At 38.6% G+C, this 27706-nt stretch overlaps 1 protein-coding gene across 1 annotated transcript; it reads left to right on the forward strand.

The window, feature by feature from the left end:
• The first annotated feature begins 43 nt into the window (after positions 1 to 43).
• Positions 44 to 27526, forward strand: TEX11 (testis expressed 11). Its single transcript, XM_063170447.1, is given in 28 exon segments — positions 44 to 352; positions 2602 to 2686; positions 3865 to 3944; positions 4777 to 4857; positions 4940 to 5059; positions 5991 to 6071; positions 8257 to 8342; positions 9699 to 9756; positions 10524 to 10619; positions 12060 to 12141; positions 13812 to 13890; positions 14569 to 14720; positions 15445 to 15530; positions 16424 to 16561; positions 16849 to 16951; positions 18045 to 18169; positions 18925 to 19010; positions 19139 to 19192; positions 19641 to 19681; positions 20263 to 20349; positions 21417 to 21487; positions 22034 to 22150; positions 22948 to 23020; positions 23390 to 23539; positions 24539 to 24647; positions 25535 to 25655; positions 26010 to 26174; positions 27201 to 27526. Coding segments are annotated over 28 exon segments (2907 nt in total). The 3' UTR covers positions 27273 to 27526.
• Positions 27527 to 27706: the final 180 nt, after the last annotated feature.

The following is a 27706-nucleotide window of genomic DNA, read 5'->3' on the forward strand; positions in this document are numbered from 1 at the left end:
GCTCCCGTGGCTCGGCGCCCCTGGCGGAGCTCCCTGAGGGGTCATGGCGGGGCCGCGGGTGGCGGCCGCGGAAGGTGCCGCGGGCTCTCCCTTCCCGATAAGTGCCGTCACTGGCGGCTGATGTTGGGCTGAGTGTCACGCCCCGGTGTCCTCCTGTCTTTCAGCGCTGGTGCGGGAGCTGCTGAAGGAAGAGGCGCCGTCCCGCATCGCCGCCCTCACGGAGGAGCTGTTCCGGGCGGCGGAGAGCATCTCTGAAGAGGACGGGAAGGTGGCGGAGGGAGAGCCCCCCGCTCCCAACCCGTCTGACGAAACGGGGGCTGCATGTGCTTCACACCCCACAGCCCTGGCCCAGGTTGGTGCTGCAGCTCCGTAAACACCAGCTGCTGCTGCTTCCCCCCTTTGGCGAGGAAGCTTAAAGTGTAGCACTACTCAGATGTAAAGAAAACAATTCACTTCTTCATCGTTTGCCCCAATAGCGTAAAAGTGTGTGTGTTCTCTTTGAAAAAGGACTTTTAAAGTAAATGCTTACTTCTTGCTAAGTACTCCTCTAGGAGAAATAAACCGAACATTATAAACAACCACCTGATAAACTTTTACAATGACTGAAAATTAGTACCTCCAATATAATTTTGTGTACTGGGATATTGTTTACCAGGCAGCTAAAATGACATGCTTGCTTGTTTTCTTCTTCCTTGGGTTATCTGCTGTCACTATGGGAATCCACAGACAGGGGGAGAAGGATCTCTCCTCTGATCCAGTACCAAACCCTTAATGCATCAGTGCCTCTGCATTGACCAAGCTGAATCAGTATGTGTTCTCAGTGTGTTCTCCATGAGACCCACCTGGATTCTCTGTCCAGGTCTGGGGCTACCAGCTTCAGAAGGATGTGGATCTGCTGGAGGGAGCCGTGAAGGTGATTGAAGGGCTGGAGAACATCCAGATGGGAAAGACAGACGGAGTTCAGAAGAGAAGGCTCTGGGGAGACCTTACAGCACCTTCAGTGCCTAAAAGGGTTTCAAGAGAGCTGGAGAAGGACTTTGGGCAAGGGCTTGAAGTGACAAGAAGAGGGAAATGACTTTATGTTGAAAGAAGGTTGACTTAGATTAGATATTAGTAAGATACTGAGAGGGTGGTGAGGCCCTTCCACAGGTTATGCAGAGAAGCTGTGACTGCTCCATCCCTGGAAGTGTCCAAGGCCAGGTTGGACCGGGCTTGGAGCAACCTGGTCTGGTGAAAAGTGTCCCTGCCCATGGCAGGGGGCTGGAACTGGGTGATATTTAAGGTCACTTCCAACACAAACCATTCTATGATAATTATGGGAAAATTACTGGTTACTGATGATGTTAAGGTATTTATTATTTCAAACCACTAGTAGTATCTAGTTGTAATTTTAAGTAAAAATGCAAGCACAGAGGACTGATGCATTAAGAGTTTGGTACTGGATCAGAGGAGAGGTCCTTCTCACCCTGTCTGTGGATTCCCATAGTGACAGCAGATAACCCAAGGAAGAAGAAAACAAGCAAGCATGTCATTTTAGCTGCCTGGTGAACAATATCCCAGTACACAAAATTATATTGGAGGTACTTATTTCCAGTCATTGTAAAAGTTTATCAGGTGGTTGTTTATAATGTTTGGTTTATTTCTCCTAGAGGAATACTTAGCAAGAAGTAAACATTTACTTTAAATGCCCTTTTTCAAAGAGAAATCTGGTAATACATCAATCTGAAATAAGGAAAAAGACCAGCTGAGATATTGTCCAACTTCTTCCTCTAAAATTATATTTTCAAGAGACATTTAAGAAGTAGCAATTATTAGCTAAGGAACACTGACTTTGGAAGTCCTAAATTTGCAACAAGGAGCGAGATAAGTTAGCAAGTGTTGTAACAAAGTGTCAATAGTACAGTGTGTAAAAAAAATACAAGAGCATAAAAATGGTACCCTTCAGTTCTTCCTGAATCAGTTGGGCTAAATTATTTTTGAAGAAAGGAGAAATCATAAATTTGTAATCTGACCACTTCAATAAGAGGGGCTATGAACTCTCTCCTAGACAGGCAAATATGTATTCATAGGCAAGATCTGTCATGAAAAGTAGAATAAAGTGATGGAAAATCAGCCCCTCAGGGTGGGTTGCTAAAGCAGTTTATTGCCTTTATGTAGTTCTGTGTCTTTTTAACAAGAGTATATAGTCAGTAACCTTTGTTCTTTGTTTGCTAATATCTGAAGTTTCCCAGTGTAGGTATTTAAAGCAATTAAGCTACTTAGTGTTCTTTTGGATGTGCAAAAGTGGTGAAGCCTTACTACAGATAGTTCTCAAATGTGATAAGATTCTTAGAGTTCTTTTCCAGCCCCTTCAGATTTTAGGTGAAGAAATGCTCCATCCATTCAGCATGCCTGTTTTCAGGTCACTGTCCAACAGGTCCCTGTGGGATCCTGTGACAGTTTTATAGAAAACTCACACCTTTGGTGTGAAAGGGAGCTGGGTAAACATGTGGAGAAACCATTCCTGTGAAACACATGAAAGATGCTTCTTTTTCCAGTAGTAAATTTCAATGGGATCCACATCCAGGACACAATTAAACTGAGTGGAATTCTCCTCTCCAGGTTGAAGAGAGTGCAGTCAGCTTGTGGAACTGGACAGTGACCAAACACACGGATGCTGTTATCAGTGATGAGCAAAGAGCCAAATGTACGTATGTTCTGTGCCTCCCTGAGAGTGTTCTGTGTGCTGCAGCATGGAGACCAAGCTCTCCCTGCTGGCAGGCACATAAACAGTGCTGGAGATTTGTTTGAGTCTTTGCACACACGGGCTAGAAAGAGAAGAGTGTACTGGTGGGCTTGTATAAACAGTTCAGGAAAAAGCATCCTGATGCAGTAGTTATCTTGTGACAGAGAATCGGTGCAGGCATTCTTATCACTCCCCTTTCCATGCCAGAGCACCAGCAAAGAGGTGATGTGACCAAAGGAAGCTGTAATTTGCATTTCTGATATTGTGGTTCAAATATTAAAATGTATGGAAATAATATAGATGTGAATCTTAGACTGTTGGTCACTTAATTTATATCAAGCAAGGTTGTTTTTTTCATGTAGCTATCTCATCCATGTTTACATACAGAAACATTCTAAATCCTCTTTTCACTGACCTGCTTTAGCCAGGTGCACAGCTCCTGGGTTCTCTTGGGCCAGGAGCAGGGCTGGGGGAAAGTAGAAATGAGCTTTTGGTGTTTTCCCTCAGCATGTTCTTTCTGTGGTTCTGTGGGATTGCAGAGTCAGGCCTACATTCTTGTCTTGAGGGATTATAGTCAAAATGATGTATAATCTGCATCATATAAATTACAGCTAAGGGGAAAAGGGTAAGTTGACACAAAGTAGAACATGATGTTCTCAGATCACAGCTGAAGGGCCGGGGAGAGGCTGTTTTAAATACATTAAGTAGTGTCTTTTCCATCCTTGATGTTTAAGGAAGGTCTGAAATTTTTGCTTTTTTCTTTGAAACTGTAAAGATTATTAAACTTCATTTCCTTATTTTGCTGAAGGCTATTTTGAGGGCTTTCAAGAAATGTTACTGTAAGCACCTGCAATGTAATTAAATCTTTGAATACCATGTATTTAACTTAAACTCTCTCTAAATTGTTTAATAGGTATTTTAATGAGAATATATATTTTTTTTCTTACTGTCTGAAAAGCAATTTTAAACATCTTGGCTAAAATTCAGATTTCTTTGACTCCTGACACTTTCACATTTTTCTGTCTTGTGATTTAAAATGCCAGATAGTCTTTCAGATATGGCAGGGCTTGACTTTCTGTTAAAAAAATTAAGAAGTAGCGAGAAGGGAACTTTTGAATGCCTGCTCTGTTTTCTTGCAGTGCGGTTTGTTGCCTGCAGACTGATTTGCCTTTGTGAGGGCAGCGATCCTCCGGAGGGAACTATTAGAAGACAGATTTTGGTAAGGCTCATTGTGGGTGTGTAATGAAATACAGTTGATCCCCCAGGGAAGTCTTCAAATCTTATTACATTTGCTTTGGAAAGGGAGTGAGGTATACGTCTGGTTCTGGAAGGGTAGCTGGTGCTTTGGCAGGAACATTGCTGACTCTCTCTTCTCATCACTTAAAGATAAGACTGATGATCCCATTTTTTCCCTTTTAAGAGCACAAAGTACATGCTGAAGTGGGACCTGTATCTTACAGGGATACCCTGCTGAGCCATTGGAGCTAGGAGTGTCTGGGCAGTGTGGTTATCACATCTTCTCATAGGGTAAAATATGAGCAGGACGTGCATTTATTTCAGTGTAGTGAGAGTCCTATGTATTGGATAAGTGGGTCCCAGCTATTCTAAATGAGCCACAGCTGCCAAGTCCTGAGTTGGGCAGCAGCTGTGGCTTGTAAAGATAACTGGGATAAAAGGGGTGGGCTGAGAGCCCTGGGGGAGCCCCTGTGAAATCATGAGGAACTGTGCTACAGAGAAGAGCTACATGGTAGAAAACCAGCTAGAAGGTATGGACTTTAACAATATAATAACAACAGTATGGAACTCTAGAAATATGATAATAGCAATAAGATAACAACAATTTTTCAGTATCTCATAATATTGTCTAGTAGGCCACCATCAGTCTTATGCTGTATCTGAGTGTTCATTCAGAAGTGAGAGTTGCTGGTCAGAAATTACAGAGCTGAAATACCCTTGTCCTGTGTTAGGTCTGTGCTACAACAAGATGAGCTCTTACATTGCCTTTCTTGAAAGTGACTGCATTTTCACAAAAAACTTACTACCTCCTTCAGATGTCTATGAAAACTGGGAAAGGATGGATAGATATTGGAAAAGCTGCTCTTGCAGATGGATTTTTAGAGAATGCCATGAATGTAAGTTCTTTGCCACTTTTGATTTCTTACATACACCTCTGTTTGTAAGTTCCACGGGTGATGCCTGCGCTTTGTTTTGCAGAGTATAGAGAAGCTGTATGCCAAGTTACGGAAGGGGAGCGAGGGTGAAGCAGATATTCAAGTGCACAGAGCTGATGTGGAGAGGAGCCTTTTCAAAGTACTCTCTTACCAAGCTGAATCAGTATGTGTTCTCAGTTTCCCTTATAAGTCACTCCATACCTTGTAGAGATATAGAGGGAAACTCTGACCCAGTTATTAGATACCTGAGTGCTTGGCATTGAGGACTTGCTGAGGGATAGATTTCCTTCACTTAGATAGAAGATAGCAGATCTCATGTTTGCATTCAGTGTTGCAATCATTTAATGATTTTTAATTTCCCTCATTTATCACAGTCATTCTTGCAGTGGTGTTTATCTCTTCTAGTTCAGATTTGTTGCTTTATAATTTGGCTATCATGGCTGTTTATAAAATAAACAGCTGCCTCTGAATTATACATGGGTCAGTTCCAACAGTGTCCTGTGCTTGACTGGAGAACAAGGCAAGTAACTGTAATTTAAAAGATGCAATTTAGAAATTCTAAGTTTTGAGAGGAATTGTTTTTCCTTCTGAAGTGCCTGAGAACTCTACCAATCCTACAGAGCATTACAGACACAGGAGTGCAAATACAAAGTATGTATGTATTTGCAAACATACAAACTGCATTTGTTGGTCGCACCACTGACCTGAGTATCTAGAATGGAAGTGCTGAAAATTCTCAGGAGCTACCCTAAACAGGACAAAGCAATGGCCCATATTTTTAATTTGATCATGGAGACAAAAGGAGAGGTGATATAAATTTTGCTGAGCTCTTGTATCATCTTAACGTGTGAATGATCTTGTCCCATGTCTCTGGCCTTTGCACACTACCTAAGCACTGCAGTGATTTTCTTGATCATCTGGCAATATGGAAAAATAGAATTGTTAGAGCACTGTAAGGACAGATAGCTAATCCCAAACCTAGCTTTACAGCATGTGAAAAGCCCAAGTCCTATTTTAAAGAATGAGGTTTTTAGTGAATTTTAAAGAGCAGTTGCACACTAACAGTTTGTTGGCATGCTCTGCTGCTTTCTCAGGCTGTTGCTCAAGGGGATTTTCAGAAAGCGGTGATGTGCGTGCAGCGCTGCAAAGATATGCTGATGAAATTGCCAAAAGAAGTAAGTGAAATCTTCTCTTCTTTATCATTCCAAACTTTGAGAACCTACTTTCCTCTCTCTATGTTAAAGCATGACATATGCCACAGAAAATTTTGAAAAGTACTCTGAACCAAAGATCTCTTCTGCGATTGGTTGCCTCTTTCAGATTTTGTTGCTAAAAATTTTGTGTGGAAACAGCAGAGTTTTTTCAGAGTGCATTTTTTTTATTGCTTCTCTTAGATTAGAATTTGAAATAGAATAATAAACTCTTTTCCTAAACAATGAGAAGACAAATCAGCAAGCGAGGCAAAAAGATTTCTAAATTGAATATACCACCTACTCTCTACAGAACCAGCTGCATTTTACATCTTGGTCTTGTATATTGCATCTTGTACCCATGTGAACATTTGTCTGGGGACAGATGGGACAAGAGAAGAGCTGAGTTACAAAGTTATTGATATGCAAGTCTATCACTACTAATCTTCATCTTCATGAAACTGTAGAGCTATGAATGGTTTTTGTAGTGGTTTTTGTAGCTCTTGTCTCACAGAGAAAACAAACTATCCTGTGCAGATTAGTTTTTTGTTTGCAAAGATAAAAGTCTATTATTGTTATATGAGAATAAACTTCCTGACATTTATTTTCATTTGTTTACATGTTTTCCAATATTTAAAAAACATTTTCTTCCTGTCTCTCTGGTATAGATAATAAAATTTAAAGGGGCAGATGCAAATTTTTGAAGAAAAATATGGGAATTATTGTTGGAGCTTTTTTTAACCAGTTAAACTCCAACTGATTTTACATTGCTTTGTGTCATCTTCAGGCCATGTTCAAGTGCATCTGAGTACTAAGTTGCAGGGATCTAGCTTTGATTTGAATTATAAGAGCAGAACTTCTTACTGTTGAAAATGTTCACTGGGATTTTGCCCTCCTGTTTCTCATTTAATTCTAAATTCATTTCATTCTTTCTGCTTGAACTCCTTCATTAAATAATGTTAAACTTCTTGTGATGAAAGCTCTTCACAAAGCAGGAGCACTGATGCAGACAAGGTAAAGGTTTCTGATCATGGGAGAGTGATACAACTTACTTCTGATTTAAAAAGTGGTATTTAAAAAATGAGGCAAATGGAAAGAGCTAGTGATTGCTGAGTGAATCCAAATCTTTTAGACTGCTGGGTAGCTCTCAATCCTAAACTCTTGCAGGCTTCCATTGCACCAGAGAGTCCCTGGAGAGTAACACAGGGAGATTATTGTGTTGTGTGGTACCAGAGATGCGCTGGAGAGGATTGTGATCCTTGATAGTCTATGAACCAATGCTCAGAACAGGAAACTTTCTCTCCTGGAAAGAAAACATTCACAAATGAACCTGTGAAAAATAAGGTTTCACATCTGAGAGTGAGCTCTTTTGTCTTTACGCATATACCTACTCTGTGCTTTTGCCTCTGGATTGCAAAAAAAATTGAAGCAAGATGTTGTCCTACCCTTCTCATTTTTGTCTGAGAATTTGAAATCTGCAGTCCCTTGCAAAAAGCATCATTTATATTTGGGAAAAAAGATACTGCAGAGGCAAAATGGATGTAAATATTGGCAGCCTGCTGGCATATAAAATGACTTTTTGTCTCTTCTTTGGATGACATATGACAGCTGCAAATAATTTCAAAGAAATGACAAGTTGTTATGAACAGATGTTGTCAGGGCTGACTGATAAAGCTCTGAATAACCAAGCATTCAAAAGCAGTTTTCTTTTAAATCTTGTAATCCTTTTTTAACCCCAAAGAGAAATGCTGGGAAGAAGCCTACCATAAAACAGGTAGAGTCCTCTTCACTTAATTATGTGAAACTTTTTTGTTATTAAAAAAAAAGGGATTATGGTATTACAGTTTTTCTTCTCAAATTTAAATTTTTATTGTTTAATTTACACAGTTCCAGTGCTTTCAATATGATTTATTGAGGAACTCTGTGTTCCTCATGTGTTTCAAAAATCCTGCTGTTTTTTGTGTCCTGGTCTGGTTAATGATACTTCACTTTCCCATCCAATTAATGATTCCATTTAGTCATCATCAGCATCCTCTTGCAAAAGGCCAGAAGTGATAGCAGTGGAAATATCTGGAAAGTAAAATGCATTTTAAGGAACCTGAGACTGGAGTGCTATAGATGTAATGATGTTTGACAAGAACATTCTAGAAGCAGGAGTCTTTTATTCCAGACCTGTTACCTGTCAATCCTCTGTTACAATTTTGGAGTGGAAACCTATGAACGGAAGAGGTATGAACAGAGCTCCTTCTGGCTCAGGTAATGTGCAAAAATCAAATAAACAAACCCCAAACCCTTTCTTCTGAGATGTAAAAACCTGTGTGAAGGAGAGGGGGAAGCAAGGGAAAGTAGAGGACCATTAAAAATGTGAGAATACAAGATTTTAGCTGAACCAAATGATCTGAGCAGATATTTTGTAATGGTTGTATATTATTGCCTAAAATCTATGTCTGTTTTCCCACATGGATTTTCCTGCCATTAGAATGAAAGTCATCTTCCAGTGGTTCTTTCCAATCCTCTCCCTAGCCCTTCCTCCAAAGGGATTAGTTTTCTGAAGAGTCCTTGACTGATGAAAGGCACAAACATCAAGGTGAAAAAGGAATGGGTTGAGATGGTTTGGGTAGGATCCAAATAACTATTGTAGGATCCAAATAACTATTGTAGGATCCAAATAACTGCTGTGGTATTACTAAGGGTGAGGAAATGTAGGCTGTGAGGAAGAGCATCCTCATGCCATGGTAACAGCCTCACTGCAGAAAATTTGTTAATGTCTTCTTGTTCTTTTAAATAGAAGAAAGTGGAGGGCAACAGGCCAAATTCCAAATCATTATGGTTGTATCTGTTGTCAAAGAGGATTTGTAAAAATGCTCAGAATTAGTTACATCTGGTGCTTTGGAGAATATTTTATATTTTATTCCTGTGGAAAATTAAATGCCGAGTCCTGATGACAAAATTTGAGGAGGAAATAAAGCTTTGCACAGTGCAAATAATAATCTGTAGAAAGAGTATGGCTCCATCTAGTGGGATAAGATTTCCCTGGTCTGAGAATATATTAGATTAGAAAACAAGAGCCCAGTTACTATTTTTCTTTCTAACAGCTCTTTATTCACAGCATTTGTAATCAAATCTGGTTTTGTAGCATTATCACTTTTTTTTCTCCTGGGTGGTTCTTTGTTATTTAGAAGAATAATGGGGATCACGAGTTACAGGTTCTGTCTTTGCTGTTGGTGTGCTGAGGTCTGGAGACCAGTCATGAATAGATTTTGTGTATTGCCATATTGTGTTCCAGGTGAGAATGGAAACACTTGCTTCTTCAAAATCTCTGAGGTTAAAATTGATAAAACCTACCAAAATGTTTGAATATAGAAGATGTTACAGAATGTGCTGCAACAAGTTGAAGAAAGTGATTGAGTACAATTTTTAATGTGAGGGTAGAAGAAACCCAGAATTTTCTATTCTCTGGTAAAAGTGTCTATTGAGATTAGTTTGTGTGATTTATGTGATTTTTAACTGCTTAGGAAGTGGGAAAGGGTAGGAATTTTGAACATATCAGAAGACTGACTGAATTTATCTCTGTCATCCTGTTTAATTCTAACTTCCATTTATCATTGATAGCCAGAGTTATGACATTGGGAAGATGGACATGAAATATTCTGTTGGCAAAGAAATGCAGGTAAGAAATGGAGAAATTTCTATTTACAAATAGGAGCAATTTGTTAAACTGACTCCAGTGTGTTATCTGCCTTTTCTGAGCAAACCTGCCCAGTGATGTCTTGGTCTCCTTTTTAGTAGTCTGCTGTGAAGTTTGGCAGAGTTTAAAGTTCAGTTGTTACAAGCATCAGTCACTGATGAGCACCCTTAAATCACATTTGATTCTGCTATTTCACAGAAATCAAAGTGTAGAAAGAGGCTGAAGTAGATCCTGAAAGGGCATCTCTTCTTCTATGCCTCATCTCTTTCAATACACCATCAGTTGAGCTGTGTCATTTGTGATAGATGTTTCTCTGTCTCATTCAAAGTCAGTTTATTCTTTTACTTCTAACTGCAGATATGAAGATTTTAATTTCTTCCTCTTTATGTAAATAGTTTATGTATTTGAAGTCCATCATCATGTAGGTCTTTGTCCTGGTTTTTTATTTGTTTTGTTTTCCACTGTGGAGCGTGTGCCTCCTGTTATTTCAATTTCTTCTTTCATTCTTTTTTCCCAGTTATCTGATTTTCCTTGCAGCCCTTTGGTTTTTCTCTGAATTCTAGTTGATTCATGTCCTTTGTGTACTGCATTTCTTCAAGACTGGATATATTTCAGATGTGAGAAATCACCTTATGTCTGATACCAGGCAGGGTTTTTTTGTCTCAAAGAGCTTTTATTTTTCATGGCCTTAGGATTTAAGTGATTTGTGTTCATATGTATGTTTGTATGTGGCTATCTTTTGTTCCCAGGCTAAAGTGCTGAGGCTGTTAGCCACAACCTATTTTGAGTGGGATTGCAGCCTGTACCTGGACAAGGCATTGAAAGCCATAAGCTTGGCAAATCAGGTACTAATTTTTGCTGTATTTAAAGATTGCAATACATGAAATTCAAGCATTCTTGACATGATAATATAGACCACATTAATCCCTGGTGTGTTATCCTTGACAACAGATTGAGGTGTTGATGCTTTATGTTTCCATGCTCTTATGGATATTTTGGTGTTCCCAGCTTTTTTTTTTTTTTTTTTTTTTTTTGAGAAATACTTTTTTGCATGTAGAAGTAGAGCTGTCCTCCTGCCTCCTGTGTGTTAGTAGCAATGTTCTTTGATGATGGTGTGACTAAAATTTCTCAGATGTGTGAGTTGATACAGGCAGGCAGCTGGGACAACCACAAACCCACAGCTAAAGCACAGAGAGTAAAATGATTTCCGCTACCTCATTGTCTGGGGGATCCCCAGAGCAACACCCAGGCAGAGGCATGCAAGCAGATCTGAAAAATGAGGTGTATAAACATCAGCTACCCTGAAGGAAATTCATACATCTCTAAGCAGCCATTACAGTGAGGTCTCTTGATCCTTTACAAATTCTGTTTCCCATAGAGACTTGAATTAATTTTGTGCTTCTATCTATTCAGGTTAGTGAGGAGTAAATGAAATCTGAAAAATTCCTATTTGTCTTTCATCGATCATTTAAAAAATGCCATCTTCTGTTTTGTACAACACAAGTTTTAAGTATGAAATTTTGCTTTAAATGGAAGCTTCAATTTCTGCATGCTGCCTGAATTTACAGGCAGATCATAGTGCATATGCTCATGAGATCAGGATAAAAGGCAGTGTATTTTAGTTATGCAAATAATATGCTACTACAGTATCTAAGCCTTTTGTCCTATTCTATTGTTTACTTTTGCAAAGCTTTTTGAGGCAGAAAGTGTTTTTATCCTAAGTTTTGATAATGTACATTTGATATTGTGTGAGGGTATGGAAAACCAGAAGAAAATGTTTATTTTAGAACCTGAAAAATGCACTGTTTTAGTGAGGACTTTAGTATACAGTCTTCATTATTTCCAATTGCTCCCACTGTTGTTGACTCCTGAATTTCTTCTTTTTATAAACTACTTTGAATCTACTCATATTAATTCTAGATTAATCCAGCCAATTCACACATAGAAAAGCTGGAAATTTTTCTGTCATTCAGTAATGTTCAGCTTCTATTTAAAAATATGAAAAATGGGCCACAGCAAACTGAGAATTTTACATCTTTTGCTTTCATAATCCTTGTGGTCTTTTGGTGATGTAAGAATAAATAGTAAAGATGCACATTGCATTTAGAAGAAATTATGGCATAAGTTGCTTACCACTTGCTTCAGTCATTAAAATGGAAGTGAAGATTTCAGTGGGGAGTGTGTGGTTCCTTAATATTTGTTTGTATTATGAATGTGCTGTACTCTCACAGGATCTGTTGTCTACAAAGAGCTGTCCAAGTAATGTATTGTTTTTCATTGTGCAGGAGAATTTGCACCCAGCAGGGTTTTTTTTGAAAGTTAAAATTCTTCTTAAAAGTGGAGCATCAGATGAAGATATTAACTCAGGTATCACAGCTTTCCCTAGGTTTTGTATTACTCCATATCCAAGGAGACTGCATGTGTCATACACAGAAAAACAATTTTATGGTTTTGGCAGAATCTTTATTAGCTAAATGTCCTTTTGGTTTTGAAGTATGAGACATAGTACTCAGTGTTCACAGAGGAGGTATCCAGATGCTAATTTAAATAGCCTTGCTGCAAATAGAGGAGGGAGAACACTTTGAAGGCTGTTAGAAGGAAGAGAGTGAAAGTGTAGCAGTGTAAAGTTACAGTTTATTTAGACATATGCATAAGATTGTGCCGAAGGGTGAAGGTGCATTGACTTACACAGTCAACACAGAAGAAAGGCTGGTGAAGCATTGCTGTTCTCTGGGTGGGATTTTGCAGATTTTAATCAAGAGATATCATGTGCTCATCAGTGTGTTGTTATAAACCTGTATTACAAGAGTTAATTTAAGTAAAATAAACTCTTTTCTCCTTATTCCTCGCATTTGTCACTTGAGCAGAATTTATTCTGCTATGGAATGAGAGAGGATAAGAAAGTTTTTGGGGAGACTTTAATATAGAAAGGATAATTAATGTGTCAGAGAAATTTATTTTCATAAATAATGAAATCTTAAGGAAGAGAGTAGGGTTGGAAAGCATCAGATGTGTAATGGATAATGTGAGAAATGTAGGATGTGATTAGGAATTTCTTGCAGAGAGCAGGGGTTTGGATGCTGTCAGACTAGCAGAAATGGTAACTCCACATTCCTCCTTGGGGCTTTCAGCCAGATTTCAAGTAGCCAGTCATTTAAACCTTACAATTTCAAATAGACAGGAGCTGACTTGGGTTCTTCAGTTTGAATTGTGAAACCATAGAGTTGAATTGTGAAACCATATCAAAACACACTTGGCTAATGTTTAGTAACACTAAACCTCCAGTAAGTTTTTCAAGCACATTTATTAATGAGTGGGTGTCTTTTTTCTTGTATGGCTGGCAGAAAAGTGTGTGCTCTCTGTCTTTTGAGTGAGGATTCCTGCTAAATTTTAGGCATTTCACTAAAATCTTCTGTTGCACACTTGCATCAGCCACCTTCAAATGCTTCTTTTAACAACTCTTCCAGCCATGTCCTTGTGTATTCCTTCTCTGATCCCATCCAAGCTACAAATGTATCTGTTTTGTTCTTAACCATTCAGCACAGAGTAACAGTTTTAAAACTTTATCTGAGTGGTGTGAAACTGATACCTGCTTATCAGCAGCACTCAGTCCAACAGCTGATGCTCAGGGCATTATGCTGAAGTAGTTCCCAGTGCCATATGATACCACACCCAGCCTGAGCACTAACCTCAGTGTTAGGTTGTTCCTGCTGGATAAGGATGAGACATTTTGATAAAAGGCAACTTGAGGCAAAAAAAAATATATTCTACTAAAGTTTATGCTGTTTAGAGAGACAGAGGGCTGGAATTCCAGGGCTATCAGCCTGTCACCTTTCTGTAGTACTGCATTAACTGTACAGTGAAAGGAAAGTCAAAACACAGTAGCTATTATTCTTCCATTTGTGGTACATCTGTTTTAGGGTTGCTGGATTTTTTTTTTTCTGTCTTTCAAAGAAGGTGGAAGAGATAAGTGGTAAATTGAGCAATTAAGTGTCTAAGTTGATTACATAATCTCAAGTGCTTTGTGTTCTGTCTAGCTCTTGCAGAATTCACACACTTTGAGATGTCCTTAGACTTCTGTTTGAATACTGCCAAACTGCTGCTGGAGCATGGAAGGTATGAAGGCATCTCTAAGTGGGGTAAACACAATGTTTGGAGGTTTTGGGTCTTTTTTTATAAGCAAAGAACATCTATTGTACAATGATGCTTTATTTCAAATAAAAGTTCATGTGGATAAGGTGAAAGGTTTTGAGAGGGAGCCTGTCTTCTATAGCAAGGAGATAGTGATTATGGTAGCAACAGAACACAGTGTGAAATAAGTGTAGGGGCAATTTGCAGTGCTGTAGACTTACTTTGGAATGATTAAGATTCATTATGTAGTTTTATTATATGTCTGGAATCATCAGACTGGCTTTTTTTATAAGCAACCATCAGAATGATTTTGGAGCCCTAGAACCATTCTTAAGAAAAACAGTAGAAGGATAACAAGTTACTGCAAAATAAACTGAGGCACGAATTTTTACCCTGTTAAGTGCTCCATCATGATTATGTATGTATATGCTTGTATCTTAATGCAAATGTGAAGAATAAACTCTTGTGAATACAGTGGAAGAAGCCTGTGGTAAGAGGAAGCTGCCACTGAATAGATGAACTGTAACAAATTCATACCTTGATTCATTCTGTCGGTGTGATTGAATGACAAACATGCTGGATGGTGTGAATATGTTAATCTCCAGAATGGAAAATTAACAGCTCTTCTGGTGCAGCCTCTTAAAAATGCATCTCTGTGAATAGGGAATCAGTTGGTTTTGATTTTCTGAAATCTGTTCCTGAACGATTTGAATCTTCACCTGACCTTGGAAAAATTACCCTGCTCCACATCGAGTTCCTGCTGCAGAATAAGAGGGAGCTGCTCGCTAAGCAAAAGATTGAAGAAGTTATTATAGGTCTGTATCCATCTTTTACTGCTGTTTACTGAAAGCTGGATGTAGTTGGCTAAAGTCTTGCATTCTAATTTTCACTTTTTTTGCTTATTCTTGTTTTTCTTTCTCTGTATCTGTTTTCCATTATGTTTCTTTTACTTGGCAGCTCTCAACTTCCATATTGAACAACAGTCACGATCAAGTTTGGGGTTAAATTCATTTACTGGAGCAATTCCTTCTTTTGAGTGTAGACTGTGTGTGACTGATTCATGTGGGATTAGAAACATTAACCAGGAGTTCTGTGTAATGTTAATGCTTTGTCCATCCAGCCAAATTTATTTTTGTTTGTCAATCTAAACCAGGTTGCATATCCTTGTTAGAGCAGCTGCATAACAGTTTATTTTTCAGGTCTGTTGCACCTATAGCATTGTAGTACTTTTTTACTTCAGAGCTGCTGTAAAACAAATCCTATTTCATGTTGCATCTAGCTAGGACCAAGAGCTACATTTACATTGTTCAAGCATGAAAATATTTTTCTCTTAGTCACTGGGTATTTTGGGTTTTGCTTGGTTGATTCATTGGTTTGTTTTTTTTTTTAATAAACAGAATATGAAACACTGGCTCCTAGCTGAAACTATTGCTGTGTCCCTGTTTTTTGTTGCAGGCTGTAGAATAATTCTTAGATGCCTCTCAGTGTGCTTGTTCTTGTAAAGTTCTTGTAAAGTGATGATTTGCAGTATCTTTTCAGGTCATTATACTGGCAAACAGCTGTTGCCTGAAGCCTTGAATCAGCTGCACATCATCTTGTGGGACAGAGCTGCCAAACATTATGAGGTTTGGGACCAAATAGTAGTGTTCTTATTTATATCAGTGAAAATGAAATTCTTTTTCTGACCTCTTTGATATGTCTATTTTTGGTTAGAGTGCAAACTGTTACTAAGAGCCTTGTTCCAGCTGGCACTAGTTTTATTTTCATCCATCTGGGTGCTGTTTTCAATTGCAAAATCCAGTTTCAGGTAGCCTCATCTTAAGGTTTGTGCATGGGAACAGTTAATGCAAGAATTCCTGCTCCAGCTGGCTCCTATATGGCTCTGGGGCCTGAAGGGATTTGTTCAAGGGTAGTCAAAGAACTGGCTGGTGTTATTGTGAGGCTTCTCAATGATTTTTGAATGGTCTTGGGAATCTGGAGAGGTCCCAGTTGGCTGCAGGCTGGCAAAAGTTATCCCAATTTTCAAGAAGGGCAAGAAGGACAACCCTGGAAAGTACAGGCCTGTCAGTCTCACTTCAGTGCCTGGTAAAATTATGGAGATTATTCTGGGAGTTATTGAAAAACACCTGAAGGACAATGCAGTCATTGGTCACAGCCAGCACTAGTCCATGAGGGGGAAGTCCTGCTTGTCAAACTTGATTTCCTTTTAGGACAAGGTCACCCACCTTGTTATCAGCTGAAGCCAGTTGATGTCATCTCTTTGGATTTCAGTAAAGCTTTGCATTCTGTCTCTCACAGTGTCTAGACAAATTAGAGGGCTGGGCACTCACCAACTGTATGAAATCTAACAAAGGAAAGTGCTGGATTCTGCACCTGGAACAACCTGGAGGTTGCACTAGAATATACTTGACTAAATCTTTCATTGCTGTGACCTTTTTATAAAAAATTTGGAAGACATATGCAGTTTAATCACCCAAATATGTTTGTTTGGGTTTTATTTTATTTTTATATTTTCTAGGAGAAAAGCTATTCTGAAGCCCTTCACTGGTACAATTATTCTGTTAGCTTCTATACACCTGGGCAGATAGACCAGAACTTGGCTAAGCTGCAGAGGAACATGGCTTCTTGCTATCTTCACCTGAAACAAGTTGACAAGGTATATTTAATACATATGTTGACATACTTATGTCTTTATTTGCATTGCTCTTATTTTTGAGGAATTGGCTGTTTCATTTCTGCTCAGCCTTTGGTGCTGTCTTCTGGCCTCATCACTTTTGTTTCAAGGGCAGATCTGGCCCTATCAAACATCTTGAGTTATTCTCTAGATATCAGCAATGTAACCAGTAATGTTTTGTGTATCTTTTTATTTCTTTTCTATTGCAAATTATATACTAATTTCAAGGTGATGTTGTACTGATTTCCTTTAATCTCTTCTGTGAATAGGCTAAAGAGGCAGTTAAACAAGCAGAAAGGTGTGATCCAAACAGCATCTTTACTAAATTCAGTGTCTATAAGATTGCAGTGTTGGAGAACGATACTGACAAAGGTACAATCTGAAAGTTAAAGGACCCACTACAAGGAGAAATGCCAAATATATTAAAAAATATATAAAGGAGAAATGCCAAATATATTAAAAAATATATGAATAGCTTTGGACTGTTCATCTTGAGAAAGACACCACAGAGGGTAGCTAGAAGAAGGGTCCCTAAAATCATTGAAAATGTCAGGCTGTAGATTTAAGCTGTAAAAGTGGGATTTAGTTGGGTTTTTTTTTTAGCACACAGTATGTAAGAGGCAGAGCCCTTTGATATATTTGATTTTGTTTGGATGGAGCCTCTGTCTAGGGAAGAGAATCCTCCCATGGGCAGAAGCTCTAGTAGCATCCCAGGGTGAGAATCATTCTATACTTCTTAGTATGCATATACAATATGGAGCTTAAGGGAACAATTTTTGCTGCTCTTAACTTCTCTGGACAGATGGAGCCTGAAGTTACCAAGAAATACATGAATTATTGAGATTACTTACAGAATGTTGTATCTCTGTAGCCTCTTTCTCCTTTATAATGAGTTCTGCTGTTTCATATTTTAATGAGGATCTTAGCTCAAGTAATGAAAATGGAGAAATAGTCTATAGTTACTTAGAATACAGAGTAATGTGCAGAGGTTATTTTCCAATGAGTTCTCTGCCATTTAATTATTCTCTATACAAATTTTATTGACAGCATAATTTGCTCACATAATATAGAGTGGGAAACACAGCACAGTGTGAACATAAAAGCAGTGGCACCCTTAGCACAAGCCAAGATGTGGGAGCTTGGAATGATGCCCAGACAATGTATTAGAGAAAGTCTTCTTGTCTTTGGTAACAAACAGTTACTTAGCAGAACAAAATTAAGATGTGAGATGAGTAGCATTTGTATGGCATCTTTGTTTCCTTAGATTAGTAACTTGAAAGATTTTTGGCACCTCCCTAGGAGGAAATGTGTATTTGAGGAGAAGTGTTGGTATGCTCAGGTTTTCTTGTCTTGGCTTTTCATTAAAAAAATAAAAATTATAGCCTTTCATAAATCATTAAAACAGAACTTTGCACCTTCCAATAGCTTCTATAAAAATGTTGGTTTTTCTCTCTGTCTCTTTCAGCTATGGAAGCAGTTCTTGAAATGGGGAAACTAGCAGAAAAGCCATCAGAACATGAAGACAACCTGAGAGTGGATAAAAATACAGGCAGCAACCTCTTGAGTTTAGCTGCCCAAATTGCTTTAGAGGTAGAGATAATGTTGTCTTTGCTTTATTGATATAAGTAGGACAGCCTAACCTCTTTAACCTGGCCTGGATTTAATATTTCTCTGTATTTCATGGATTTCTTAGTTCTTCATGCTTCCACAACAAAGGTCTCACTCAAATGTGTTGTGTAATGCAAAGTAGAAATTATTTTCATGTAGAAGGAAGTGGTATCTTTTAAAATTTTGACAGAAGAATAAAGAATTCTGAGTTACAAATGTTAGCATCTGGATATGACATTGTGTATTTCTGTAAAATTCTCCTTAGCAAAGTGTTTCATCTTCTTCTGCCTCTGGGATTTGATCTTTGATGTGAGAGAGGGAAGCTGTGTAAAAATACACAAAAATCCATGATGAAAGTCCTTTGTCCCGACTGTTTGCCTCTTGGTTGGTGGCCTGAGCACTGACTGAACTGGCTGATTGCATTCCAGGCTAGCAGGGCTTTGTTCCCAGCCCTGTGAGGCATGAAAGCCTCAGCAACCTGTGCTAGTCGTGCTCTTGCCACAGGCTCTTTGTGCAGGGAATCATATGATCTCTCCTTAGAGCTTTCTCTGCACTCTCAGGCAATTCTGTGCACAGTCCTTTGTTCGTTTTCCTGCTGCTGGGCTACACAGACTTGGAAAATGTGGTTGCTTTGGGGTTTGTTTTTGTTTGGGTTTTTGTTGCTGTTTTGGTTAGGGTATCTTTTGTGGTAACTGAGGTAGTGCAGTATATACAAAACATGTTTTAATTCTTTTCAGAATGACCAACAAATTGTGGCTATCAAAGCTTTGGAGTATTTGTCTGAACATTTACAAGACTGCCGACAATTATTTACATCCTTAAAGTAAGAATTCAATATACATACAAGGAGAAGCATAAGGAAGAAAAGGGGATCCTTTCAGGAAAATTAGGGCAAAGTACACCATTGAAAAAAAATCTTGTTTCTCCATTTCTTGTTTTTCTCATCTTTAGATGTTTGGTCCGTCTGATGTTATCAAAAATCATGGCAGAAAATGCAGAGAAAAGGTGGGTCTCCTTGAAAAACCATTTTATTATGGTGGACATGTTGTTCAAATTGTGAAATTTTTTTTCTGGGCATTTTTTTCTTGCAGAGTAATCAAGAGATCATTTTTTATGCTAGTAAAACTCCACCCACATGACTTTCTAGCTTGACCTAATGGCATCACATAGGAACATGTTTTCAACTTGTCTAAACTTTTCTGTAAATATTTGCTCTTTGCCTTCTTCTTTTATTAATTCATATGCCTGTCAGGCATTTTTAATGGAGGTTGTGAGCTAAGCAATCTCTTTGACACTAGTGGGATATCTTTCCAAAATTTGGAGTGAGAAGAGTAGATCTATCTATAACTTGGAAAATATATTCCAACATAAATAATGTGTTCTGTTTTTTTTTTTTTTTTCTGTTGAAAAACATTAATCAATTTTCTGAAACTGAATTTCTTCTCCTTTCTAGAGATGAAGATATCAACTCCATACTGACTTACTTGAACTTGGGTATGTTTTTCTTTTATTTGAATTTTCTGGAGTTCTTCCACATGTAAACATTTTCTGATATGATTAGATCCATTCCAATGAAATATTTCGACTCCTTATTTCAGTCCAGGCTCTGAACTTCACAGTGAAATCAATGAAAACTAGAGCTGGATATTCAATAGTATTGTGAAGTTGGATCTCAGTGCCACAGGTTTTGCTATCAAAATCTTGCAGTACTGCTGCAAGTAGAAGACATTTCAGAGCAGAATTAAATCAATAAAATGTTCCTAGAAGAAAGGCCTCAAAGTTGTAATTAAGTTTGTGAAATTAAGTAAAACTCCTCTGCATTAGACTTCAGTGTCAGTGAACTTAGAAGAGCAGTTCTTGTTGGCATCTTCTCTAAAGTGCTGTTTGAGGCACCTTCTGTTGTTTTTAATAGGGCTTTCTGAAGAATATTAGATTTAAGTTGTGAGAATAAATCTTCATCAGGAATTGCACAGGTGTTTTGGAAACCTCTGTTTTGTAGTGCGAGGATGAGACTTGGAAATGTTTTTATTCTGCTCCAAAAGTGGTACTTTTGTATTGAATTATGTTTTCTGCAGCTCACAAGAAACTTGCTGAGTCTTTCACAGAAGAGAAATTCACAGGGGATATGAGGATCCTTGAAGCTCACTGGTTTAGAAAAGTTGGTAGGTTGCTCTCTCAGAATCTAAACTGAATCTCCTCTCTTTACTGGTCCTTTAAATTTGCAGCCCTGGAGTTTGCCTTGAACTACAGACTGTGAAATCCAAACAGCAAATATTATCACAGATAAAGTGGTTTCTAGTGAGAAATGCAGCTCCCAGGGGCTGCCCTAAGCTTTATGCATAGAGCTGTCTCTGGATCCTCATTTGTAGTCTTTGTTACACTGTTTTGGTAAAGGATTAGTGCATTTGCTGTCTATAAATAAAAATGTAAGCATAGGCTAACAAGCTGGGCCAATTTTTCAGCTTCTTGCTTCTGTCAGAGCATACAGGAGAGCACAGAGTTGCAATGAGTGTCAGAAGACAGCTGCTCTTGCAAACATGCTCACAGTGTGAGTGTGCTCCAGTAAAGAGCAGCAAGGGAGGGGGAGAAGCAGCAGAGGTCAGATACAGTGACATGAGCATGAATGGAATCAGGACCTGTCAAAGGCAGCATTCTCACTCACAGGATAAACAATTCAGAGACTACAAAAACATGTCCTATTGAATAAATTAATGTGAAAGTTGCTGGAGAATCTAAACATTTAATTGGGTCAAGCTCTCATACATGAATAATTTGATTGCCTTTAGATTCTCATCCATTTATTACTCAGAATTGTGTGATTAATTGCCATGTACTTGACCTTGCTGGGGTAAAATGAGGAATTGTGGGTTTTTCTCCTTTTGCTTTATTTGTCTTGGGAATACTGTACAACACTTCCCCTCATATGATGGCTTTGTTAACTAATATAAGAAAATGCTTTTCCCAGTTCATGTTTTTGTTGGCAGGGTGTGTGCTAGAATGGGTTCTTGGTTGTGGTGAAGTTATCAAGGCAAAATGTGAAAGCTTGAATTAGCTATTTTAACAAATCACTAGTAACAGTGTTTCTTGCTGTTGTTAAATAAGCTGTTGATGACATATTGGTTCAGAAATAGAATTGTAGAACCTGAACTGCTTTTTGCTAGAGATTAGATGGGCACACATGTAGCAATGCAGATTCTTATTCCAGTCTCCATTTTTATGTCTTTGTTAGCTTGGAACTTAGCTGTACAGTTCAAGGACAGCCCTGAAAAGATGAGGGATTTTTTTGTACTGTCTTACAAGGTATTTACTTTTGCTAATAGTGTTTCTAATTGAGGAATATATTCATCTGTCTAGTTCTTCTAGAAGTCACATCCATGGTTTGGGTGTCTCCATGGAGACATGCTTGTATGCTCTAAAGATGGAGCATTTTTGTCACAAGGAGATTGACTTGTAATAGAGAATGTGTGCATTGTTGTCATACTTACATTCTGTTTCTTAAGAATGTAATCAGATTTCAGTGAGAAGTTTCTAAAATAAATGGATGCTGATGTTTGTAAACTGTATAATTAATACAAACATGTGAAGTACTTAGGTCCTAATCTTTATGCAGGACTTCTGCCAACACTGTCAGTTTCATATGTGCTTGTAGAGGGGGGACTCCAACTCTGCTTTACACTTTAAATAGTCCTTTTTTATAGTTATACCAGTAAAATTACAATATTAATATATACTACTCATGACTGATTCCTGCAAGTGTCATAGAGGAGGGTCAGCAATCCTCTGTTCACAAGCAAATTGCTTTATGTGGGTAAAATTCTCATTACCTTTTCCTATTTTTGGTGTCAGTTGTCCCAGTTTTGTCCCTCTGACAAAGCTGTTCTGATTGCTCAGAAGACATGCCTGCTAATGGCAGCTGCAGTTGATCTGGAGATGGGGAGACAACAAGTAACACCTTCAGAACAGGTAGGGCAAAGCCTCTTAACTATTTCTGAGTGCACCAGTTTAGCATTTTCTCCTTCTGATTTTGAAGTCCTAGTTTTTTCACTCAAAACAGGATATTGAGAATGTAAGCAAGGGAATATTTAATAGTCAGAATTGATGCACCTTTCCAGACAACTCTACGTGTTGAATTTCTGTGAATTAGTTCAGTGTCTTTGAATGGGTTTGTATCAATAAAGGGTCATGGCAGTAACTTCTGAGAGGAATTTCAATCTACAACATATATCTTGTAAGGAGTCTGCTGCTAACTTTGGGTTAGTCAGAAAGACAATTACTGCTGTTGCTAAAAGTAGTTACCACTGTGGTTGTGATAAAATTCTTTTCTTTTATGTGTACATCTTTTTGTGGGTGGGAGGAAGAGGGCATTGTACTTACTGTGATAAGAAGATTAAGGAAAACACAGAGGTTGTGAAGGAAGTACAGAAGTCTGGTATAGAATGATTGTAGAAATTCTGTGGAGGGCAATTGTTTTGTGGCATTTAGTGGTTTGTCAGTCTCAGTAGCACTATTTTATTCTTGGGAGATAAAACAGTCATGTCCCACAGGAGTATAGATGGTTCTTTCTGGGCCAATGTGAAGTGGCTTTATCAGAGACGTGGAGGTCTTTGAAAAAGACAAAAAACCCCAAAAGCCCAGTAACTGGTATAGATGATTTACTAACTAGGCTAATTCTTAATTTATTTTATAGCTGGTTCTGACATAATTATTCCTTTTGCTTTTAAAACCATGACAAAAATAACTTATTTGATTTTGTAAAATAGACAGAGCTTTTTAGTCAGGCCCTTCAACATCTTCAGACATGCAAGGAGGTATGGAAGGTGCTGAAATTAACAGGTAAGCCACAAAGTGTGTGTTCAGCACATGTAACTCTTAGTCACAATGTTAATGGAAAATACAGGGCATGTGGAGTTGCTGTCTCAGATGGAGGTTATTGGAGTAGATAGATAACAGTATGATAACAGCTGAGGTGTTAAGTGACTGTTACCCTAGCATGGTTCCCTTTTTCTGGTCGGATATTGGTAGAAAAACTCCATCAGATATTCTTTGAATGGCAAATTCCACTCAAATTTGCTCTTCTGTTAAGTCTGAGTGCCTTGATGGTTTTCCTGCCTGTTGGAAGCAAAAATTACCTTATAGCAAAAATTACCCTGTGGCCTAGAGAAAATTCATCATTACATACAGGCAGTCCTGTCTCTCTTGTAGGAGATTTTGCTAAAGACCCAACAGACACGTTGTTGCTGCTTTATGAATTTGAAGCAAGATCCAAACTGAATGATCCAACACTTCACAATCTTATGGAGTCAGTTTGGGAGCAACCCCAAATAGAGATCAAGACACTTGAAATCATTGCATGTAAGGACAAAGAAGCTTTCATTTCTCTTTCCTGTTCTTTTGAGGTGACCAGGATTATCATGTGTTGTACAATATACAGAAAATGGGTCTGACCATATATCTGAAGCAAAGATGCTTAGGATCTCAGCAAGGTTAGGAGAGCTGTGGTTTGAAATTGCAGATGACATGGAGGATGAACCAGAAAGTTGTGATATCTTTCCATTTCTAGACCCCGAGACACTCATATAGTGTGTGAGCCTGGAAAGGGTTTTTCAGATAAACTTTTACATGCTCCAAACTGGCAAAGGCCAGAGAATGACCCTCACTGATTCATGCCCCAGTGCAGAAGTTTTGGGCTGTGGACTTTGGATAGATACTTTAAGATATACTTTAGTATATTTGAGCCACTAAGATAATGTTGAGTTTCAACTCTCAAGTTTTTATAGTCGGTTTGTAAATAGCACTTCTCTACACTGTGCCATATTTTCATCTCAAAGTCCTAGTAACAAAAATGTGCTTGAGAATCTGGAGCAGGATCCAAGAAAGATGAGGAGCATTTAGAGCTACCATGGCAAGTCTTTGGAGGTGTCCTGTAGGATTGCATAAACACCTTCTGTTCTCCTTGCCCTGAGGGAGAACACTCCAGTGCCTGGAGACACCATTCTCAAATCCTGCTCCTGCATAAGGTTTCCATCTGGATTTTTGTTTTCAAGGAGACAAACAAAACTCTTTAGACAGTGCCCCTCACCAGAATTTTTTTTGTATTACTGCATTGGAGGTAAACAGCAGAGAATTATAAAGCTTTCTGTGCTTCTGCCTTGTTCTCATTGATGATGTGCTGAGTAAGAAAGAGGGAGAGAAGCACCAGCTGGTGACCTGCCCATTAAGCAGATATCTCTTTTCAGTTGTTTTTCACAAGGGATCTGGCAACATGCTGCAGTTTATTTTAGTGACCTAAGAGATTGAAGTTGACTTCAGTAATTTATCTTTTATTCTTCTCTATTTTCTTTTACTTTGAAGCATTAGCAATGGAACCTCCAGCTCGGTATCCTGTACTGTGTAAGAAAGCTCTCAAGAGTGCACTAAACCTTCACAGAAAGCAGGCTGTCATTGATGCTGTGCAATTTAGGTTAGTGTTATCACATAGCTTTGCCATGAGCCTGTGACTGGAAATGCTGACTGGGAATAAAGCCTGCAATTTGAAAAGAAGTGGATTTTACTTTATATGCAAGGTTCCACTTCTTGCTGGCCAACCCATGTAACTCTGAAGGATGACTGCCTAACAGATGTTTTACCTGCAGTTTGTTCACTTGGCATGTTTTCTGGCACAGTCCTGTTTCCAATAAATTCATCTATTGAGGAAGTAAAATAAAAATTGGATCCAGAAGAGGTCTCTGGTTGTTTCTTGTGAGGAAGGTGTTCATTTCAAAGTTACTCTGCTGGGTATTTCAAAGACAAAGAAGAGAAATTAAGGGTTGAGAAGACAGCTATGAGTGGTAAGGTAGTGATGCCACATAGTACATATGTGATTTATTTAGCATATTTGTGTTACTTATCCTTTCCAAGTTCCTTGAAGTGAGCACTTGGCAAAGGCAACTGTTGATATTGTCTTTCTCACTTCACACTGAGAAAGGCAGAGCTGTTTTCAGCATTTGTTACTGACTTTCTGAGGATGCTGCCTACATAGCTCTTGTTGGGGGAGTTAGAAAAGGTACTTTGTTCTTGCTGTCATGTGTAGCACCCTAGGTAATACTGTGATTTTCCTTCTGTGTTACTGTAGAGACCAGCAATGAAATAATTAAGTACCAATTGCTCTTGACTCTATTTTTCATAGTTTGTATGAATAAGATCTGATAGTACAAAAATGCATATTCTGCTACAAGAATGAGTGTGTTGTGCACTGAGGTAAACATGTCTGACAATCATAGAGACATAACTCTGTGTGCTACTCATATTTAAAACTGTTTGTGCACATGGTATTTAATATTTCCTCTTTTGCTCTCTTTCAATCCTCAGCAAATGCTTACACAGTTTGATTAACATCTCTTTGCCAACTGGACTGACAGACTTGGAGACCTGTGTGCTGCAGGAGGTGTGGGACTACTTTGAAGATGCTCTGAGTGTAGTCAGCAGCACGGTAAGTTGAACAGGAAACCAAGAGACTGGGACATGATCCTGAGCATGTTTGGAAAAAATTCTCATTAGACTGAGAATAATTAACAAAATGAACATTACGCAATGTTACATGTGGAGCTGCTAAAGCTTCTTCAGTAAAAGATACACTGAAGGTGTAGAAAAGTCTCTTGGATATTTAGGACTGCATTACAAATTTCCTTGGATTTTGTAAGAGCTTTTTCTCTCTTTGCTTAAGATGAAAGAATCCAACTGTTTTCTTACTCTAAAATTAAACTCTAACACACTCTTGACTTGTCAGTTTTGAAGTGAAGATTCTATTTTCTGGTGAGGTGCTGCTGCTTGTTTGCTACCTCAGGATGCTTACCCAGAGATGGAGATCCTTTGGTTGATGACAAGAGCCTGGAACACAGGAATATTTCAGTACACTGTTGGTAAATACAAGGAAGCTGAGCAGTGGTGTGGATTGGGAATGAGGTTCCTCAATCACTTGGGCTCTCTGAAGAAGACCTATGAAGGCCATGTGAGTGTGCACAGGGGGATTTGAGGATATGGGATTGGCTGGCTGGCCTGAATTTAAGATGTGGATCTGGGTGAAGAAACCACTGCTGATGATCTTTAGAGTTTCAGGAAAATTGTGGTATCTAAATATTCTGGGGGAGCTGGTGCTAAAAGATTTTTTCAAAGTGAGGCCAGAAAAGTTTTGCTAGACAATAGAGAGAATAATGTAGCATTCTTTTGCTGGAAGGATGATGGAAATGGGTGACTGGAAATAAATTCAGGCTGTTTGTGGCCATGGGAGAACCTTGTACCTTTGCCTGCTTTAACTAAAGCCAAGGTGCTGTACCAGTTTAGTTAAATCAGCTGTTCCATACTTTCAGGTTTGGCTTCTAGTGTAATCTCATGTTTTGCAAATAGGCTTTAAGATGGTGTGAAGAGAATCACTAAAGCTCATCTCAGGTGCAGCTTAGCCACTTCCTATGAGGGAGAAATTTCCAGCCTAGCACCTACAAAGTGTAGGTGACACTTTGCAATGACACTTTTCTTACTCTGTCACAAATAAGCTTCTTCCTACAGCTTTTGGCTGCTGCTCCTGTCTAGATTGCAGCCCTGTGCAGCCTGGCTGGTGTCACCATTCATTCTCTTGTGTACAAGCTGAGCAATCAAGGGCTTGGCTGTAACTTACACCATTTTAAATGCATCAGTTAAAGCAATGAGAGCTGACAATAAGAATCTTCCCCATCCTCAACATCAGCTCCCAACATCTGTGATTTGGTGAATAGGTTTATGTGCTGGTGTAAGACTCACATATAAACTATGCTTTATGACTGTAAATAAAAGCACTTTTGTTAGGACCATTGTATTTAAACCTATGCCAAAAATCTTTACATGAATTTGAAATTCTAGGTTTAGAAACTGGTGGTAGCCTCCCACCTATTCCCTTAGTTCTGTTCTGTGTTAAATGATACATTTAGTTAAATTATACACTTAGTTAAATGATACATTTTTATCCATCCTTGTTGACAACTGTGGTGCTCATATTCTCCAGATGGTTGGCCTTTATAGTGAGGTTCTGGACAAGCTGGACAGAGCAAAAGGATTTATTCCAAATGAAGAATAATGACAGCCACAAGTACAAAAAAAGGAAAGCAGTCTGTCTTGGAGGTGGTGTGCTGAATGAGAGGCTGTTAGCTCTGTGAAGGCACAGGGCCATGGGAGCAGTGGGAATGAAACCAGCATCTCCTTCTTGTTGGCAGAGAAGTTATGTACTTTTTAGGAAGTGTTTATTCAATAAATGTAATTGTTTTCCTCTAGGGAATAATTTTCATTCTCTGGAGCTATTTAACAGTTAGAAATAAATATTTAAGTTTTACATGAGATGCCTCTGCTGTTGTGTAACAGGTTGGTTTAAATATCTGGTTTTAGTAGCAAATGGCAATGAGCACAATGAAAGTCTTTAAAAAGTATTCCATCTCCTCTGGTTGTCATAGCTGCCTTGCTGCATAAATATTTATCAGATTGTTTAGTTTCCAGTCCATTTCAGTGGGGACAAGA

This window comes from Melospiza melodia, chromosome 16 (assembly GCF_035770615.1).
Source record: "Melospiza melodia melodia isolate bMelMel2 chromosome 16, bMelMel2.pri, whole genome shotgun sequence".
Classification (NCBI taxonomy): Eukaryota; Metazoa; Chordata; class Aves; order Passeriformes; family Passerellidae; genus Melospiza; species Melospiza melodia.